This window comes from Sebastes umbrosus, chromosome 10, assembly GCF_015220745.1.
Source record: "Sebastes umbrosus isolate fSebUmb1 chromosome 10, fSebUmb1.pri, whole genome shotgun sequence".
NCBI lineage: Eukaryota > Metazoa > Chordata > Actinopteri > Perciformes > Sebastidae > Sebastes > Sebastes umbrosus.
In genome coordinates this window covers 30,439,468-30,445,464 of record NC_051278.1, presented here as the reverse complement: position 1 = coordinate 30,445,464, position 5,997 = coordinate 30,439,468, and the positions used below count along the sequence as shown (strand labels likewise).

The following is a 5,997-nucleotide window of genomic DNA, read 5'->3' as shown; positions in this document are numbered from 1 at the left end:
GATAGGCTACTTTTTGTCATACAGTAGCTTGCACATGTAGAATTGTTCTATTGAGATGAGGGTTGGCTACACCTAGAGGTCAGTTTAATATTTATTTATTTATTTATTTATTTATTGTTGGAGGGTTTAATAGAAATCCCACGTTCATTCTCACAGCCATAAGTAGGCTATATTGGCATTTTGTAAATAGGGAATGGGAAATGCGGAGCATTCTGGGGAGTGCCGCCATTTTTGGAGGGTAGCGTACAGAGATGATAGACTGTCATTATCTGTCACCGGTCTATTCATCTATCATCTCATCATCAGAAATGTATAAAGTACGTGCGAAAGACAAATACCGATAAAAATAGAAGCTAACAGAGACAAAGGGGCCATATATTACGAACTTTAAGTTAGGTAATTATATAAATCCTTACGAATTAGGAGGATCTTGACAGCTTGTCACCCATTACGGTCACTGATGTGTTTTGGCATTAGTGAACACCTGTCAGCAGTTCAAAATATGTAAATCTTTGGAGTCCGATGTCCAATTTACAAATGGGTAGGTATTAAGATATTGCCAAATGCCAACTACACAATCATCCGGAAAAAGATAAGCTAGCTAATATTATGCCAACGGAATACTAACAAAACGTCTGTCAAAGTGGCAGTATGCAGTATATTTTTGGCATCATTGCGCAAAAATTCCACAATAACCTTCCAGCATATTGTAATTCAAGTGTTCTGAGAGAAAACTAGACTTCTGCTCCTCCTCATAGCTCTGTGTTCATGCTTTAAAATATCTAGCCTGTGATGGAAGACTTTGACCAATCACAGGTCATTTCAGAGAGAGAGAGTGTTCCTATTGGCTGTGCTCCGGTCATGTGACCAGTACTTGGCGTTCCCTCAAGAGATTTCCAACATGGCTGCTGGGTCACAAACTTTCTCATTTTACAGCTAAACCGTGCACTACAAGATGATTCTGAAAACATTTGAGGAGAGAAATAGGCATCAACGTAACAGAATATTGATTCATATTTGATCAGCGCTGCCTAGTTTGACCGTTTGCTCGGAGTTCGCGAGTGATTGACAGCAGGTTTTCATAGACAGCAGATCGACAGCGAACCTCAGATCAGCTCTTACTGCTTGTTTTCCTCCGGTCTGTGAAATCTTGCAGATGCCATTAGGAGCACCGGAGGACACAGAGGATCATGATTTTTTTCGGGTTACCTGTTTCATGCACTACTGTCATGATATAGCGACCGTTTTATAAAAATATTTTTTTTCAATCATATTTGCTCCAATCTCTCCTACTTCAGCTTTAATACTGCATATTTAATCTACCACTATCTTGCAAAATGAAACCCATAACGTTAGCCTACCTTTGTGTCTGACTGTATACTATAACCTGTAGGCTACTACGATTCAGCTTTTGAATCTTATTCACTGTGCAGTGTTTTATATTATCTTTTGACACTTGCGGTAAACAGCCAGCGGATGGCACTCTTACCCTCTATAATCCAAAAATTACCGACTTGCTGTCGGTGATGTCACATTCCCTTACTGTATTTTAAAGGACCAGTGTGTACGATTTAGTGGCATTTAATGGTGAGGTTGCAAATTGCAACCAACTGAATACCCCTCCACTCACTCCTCCATTTCCAAACGTTCCAGAGAACTAAGGTGGCCTTCAGGTACGATGTAAAAATGTGAAAGGCTCTCTCTAGAGCCGGTGTTTGGTTTGTCTGTTCTGGGCTATTGTAGAAACATGGCAGAGCAACATGGCGTACTTAGATAGGGGCTCATTCTAAGCTAACGAAAACACAACGATTCTTAGTTTCAGGTGATTATAGCCTATACAAACAAAAACATAGTTATTAATATTATATTCCATTTTTGCTAATAAGTCACCCAAAATGTTACACACTGTTCCTTTAAAACATCTAGTTCTGCATGCCTATGTGAAAGTCAGATCAACAACTGCTTAGAATGCCTTTTTTTTAATAATGTTTCTATCAGTAAAATTAACACATTTGTTTATCAGTTTACTTCCATGAAGAGCAAATGTTTTCCCGACAGGAAATAGGGAGTTTCTTTTGTTTTGTTGAAAGAACTGGGTAAACCGGGTAATTCCCGGTAACGTGACATAAAAGGAAAATGAGCCAACGTTGGCTGCGTTGCTATCGGAAATATCAACTTAGCACTTGAGAAGCATTAGTTTTGCTTTGTAGACTCCGCCAAATATGACATTGACGTCTTTTTTATTTGTTTCCTCCCTCAAAATACAGTAGTTTTACTCTCTTATGCTGAATCTCACAGAAACAAGGATATGAACATCCGCTTCTGGATAGCCAACTAATGATGGGAATTCCGGCTCTTTCTAGAGAGTCAGGTCATTTGGCTCAGCTCACCAAGAAGAGCCGGCTCTTTCGGCTCCCAAACGGCTCTTCATTTTACCACTTCTGCCTTTTTATAATTCAGCCAAATTTAACGTTGTTTTGGTTAGTATGTGTGCACATATATCACTTAAATTATTCAATATAATTATACTAATCCTTATAATTTCCTGAATACCATCATTTTACATGCTACTTCGTTTACGACTGTCACTCATCTTGTCTGCTATTCGCGCAACGCACTCCTCTCTCTTTCTCTCCTCCTCTCCCTCCTGCTCTGTACCTGTAGACCGTCAGCGCACCGCGCACCCCCACCCCTCCCTTCTTGATGGTATGATCCTTGTCTTTCATCACCTGATTGGTTACAGGACTCAACACAACATTCAGTCACAGTCAGTGCATGATGTGCCCGTGCTGCGAAGAAGATCATCCTATCATTCTGCCTTGAATTAATAAAAAAAAAACGTCTCTCGGACGGGAGCCGGCTCCTATCGTTCACTTAAAAGAGCCGGCTTTTTGAACCGGCTCGTTCGGGACCGACACATCATTATTCTGGAGAGCCAGCTGCAGCCCGCAGCTAGAGGAGGCGCAGACTGCGGGAGACGAGCTGCTGCTACTCAGCCTGTTGTTGTTCCTCTGTAGCTTCCCAATGAAACCATAGATCAGGTAGTGTCTCCATTTGATACCAACTTTGACAGAAAGAAGACCCGAGCCTCGGGGTGTCCGTTGAGGATGAGTTGGGCTACTCTTCATCCCGTTCTCCTCTTCCTCTGCTCGGTACACGCTGCTATGGCCCACGGTGAGTTGACGTTAACCTGCTAGCTCGAGCATTAGCTCACTTGAATCCGTGCTAAAGTCGTAATGTTAGTAATGCTTCAACGCGTCTGTGCCGCCGAATTAACACACACATGTCACACCATCCAATAATGTACAATGTAAGCTGAATGTGGGTTGTGTGTCGGGTTGTCGGGACTGTTTCTATAGAAGAGGTGAGATGACGGAGCTCTGGCCTCACTGGAAAACACCCTGAAAACACACTGCTAGCTGTCTAACATCTCTGCCTGCTACCAGGGAGTCATCAACACACGGGATCGTTCTACTGGGTTAGCAGCTCATTTTAAGGCTAAAACAATATATTTTATGGTGTCGTTGGGACACCATTGAGACTGGTACTGTGAGGCTGCTCCTGACTAACCTGGCCTACACACTGTACAGCGTGACTGTGAGCAGGTAAACAACTGTAATCTGATAGGAGAGGAGTTATAACGATTAGATCACATTTTAACTGGAATATCTCATAAACTGCTGTTAACCTTGTGAACATTTGACCCCAGAAGAACTCTTTCACATGATCATAAATGAACTGTCAAACATCATAATTATGTGTAACAACCAGACAGAGTCTTGTAAGCTCACATGTGACTGATTGCTTCAACAAACTTACTGATGAGGATGTCAGAGAACATTGGTCTTCTGTGTTTTCTGTGTTTCCTCTTTGTGCTTTTCAGTATTACCCAAGACACTTTGTTTGTGTAATGTATTTCTGCAAAGTTGTCTTGTTTTTCTTAAGCACCCATCATCTAGTTTGTACCACATGCAGGAATTAAACCCTGCAGATGCCAAACATACAGTGATTGTTAAATGGACATAAACTGGCATATTGTGTACTGTATGTATGTTGGTTTCTTATTAGAAATTGACTAAAACGGTGTGCAGTCTTTAATCTTTGGCATTTTACTTCATTTGACATATAAGACACAAAGAACAGATCCTAAAAAGGGGGGAGACAAATCTTCCAGGGTGATACAAGTTGAAAACAGGATATGAGACTTGGGCCGTTGAAGGTGCGGCATAAATTGTGCTGCAGCCAGAAGGATGTTAATTCTCAGGCCAAATTTCACCTTACGTCAGCTCTATCCTCTCAGATCTGATGTTGTGCACAGGTACGAGTGTACTAATGCCTATAATTATGGCCATCTTTTAAAGAGGCATTAAGCGAACATACATCGATCCTCTACACTCTGTGGGAATTGCTGTGACACACACACTTGATGCTGAAACGATTTTCGGTGATGTTATCAGCAGCGAACAGCTCTAAATACAAGCGTTAATGCACCCAGAGTGCATAAAGAATACATTGACGTCAGCAGAGTAGTGTGAGCACACATTTGATTTTGACCTCCTTGAAGGACCACTTGTCCTCTTTGTAAACAACAACGGTTTTGATTATCGATTGATCATTAAAGTCAATCAAACAAAATTAAAGTCATTAAAGTCAATCAAACAAAATTATCCAAATGCTCCTTTAGTCCAGCTTCTCGGTTGTATGTTCTGCTTCTCTTTTTCTTAATAATAAATGTAATAGTTACTTACAGCCCTATTATTAATGACACAGGAATTGATGACAAAAATGGCAACACTGATTTATTTGAACACGGATGTGTTGACAAATACTGTTCTCAATTTAACAATTATCATGTATGTTTTTACAAATGTATCTGTCTCTATAGTGAATTGTCCCAATCTCTTACAGTCCCAGTGCAGCCCCAGTACATACAGCCTGACAAACGTCCCAAACACAGTTCATTTGCAAATACCAAACTTGTCAGACAAAATGACCTGAGGTGAGGTAGCTTGTGTATTTTTCCGGTTTGCCGTCGCAGCGGTCATTGTTTCCCCACACATGGATGACATTTGTTAGGGGAATTTAAATCCTTTAAGAAGTAGCCGCTCAGAAAGCATTTTAAGCATTTTGCCTGCTTTGAACTGCTGTTAGTCTCATCTGATGTTGACACATTCTTGATATATGGGGGCCCGTTTTGATCAAACATCTCAGAATCACTCCGAGGAATTACACTAACAAGTTAGCATGGGACTAAATATACTCCTACCTCAGAGTAGGACTTGAGAGTGATTTATTAAGCCTCCTACACCTACTTGTATGATTTATTATTATATAGGATGAATTAAACTGGTAAAATTTGAATTGCAGAAATAATTTCCTGTATGTATTTTTTATGTGCATAGTCAAATAACTTACCATGGTTATATATAAGCAAAAATACAATTACAAAATTAATTGAGATTTTTAAATATTCCACATTTAGGTGTGTAAATCAGAAATTTCACGACGATATTATATTGATTCTTTGGACAATGATAAAATATTTGCTGATATCACACATAGTCTGCCACGATACGATTTTGTTTCGATTCAATTCAGGGGCTTGCGATCGATATGACACAATATCATATTTCATATATATTGAACATAATCAGTTACTTTTATATCCGTTCACACAAAGCAACTAAATTAGGATTTTACCATTTTTATTACTTGGCTCTTCCAGACATATAAATGAAAAAACAATCTTTTCTGGTTAATACAAATGATACAAAAATAAACCTCCTGTTGCTCACTATAAAGTGCCACATTTCTCATGTTTAAGTGCAAATGTTTTTAATCAGTTCTGAATTTCAAACTAAAGACGTATCTTAAAGATGATGACAATATTAATCAATGTTTTTCACATTGCATCGAAGATATTGGAATTGTTGATCATTGAATTGATATATTGATCCAAATCGATGTGTCGTTGCACCGCTACTGTGAATGTTAGTT

The 5,997-nt window shown here is 39.5% G+C and overlaps 1 protein-coding gene across 1 annotated transcript in view; it reads left to right on the top strand.

The window, feature by feature from the left end:
• The first annotated feature begins 2,833 nt into the window (after positions 1–2,833).
• ifngr1l (interferon gamma receptor 1-like) overlaps positions 2,834–5,997 on the top strand; it is a 20,686-nt gene continuing 17,522 nt past the window's right edge. Inside the window, exon 1 of the mRNA XM_037782235.1 lies at positions 2,834–3,174. Coding sequence (XP_037638163.1) covers positions 3,108–3,174 — 67 coding nt within the window. The 5' untranslated portion in view covers positions 2,834–3,107. The remainder of the gene's footprint in view (positions 3,175–5,997) is intronic.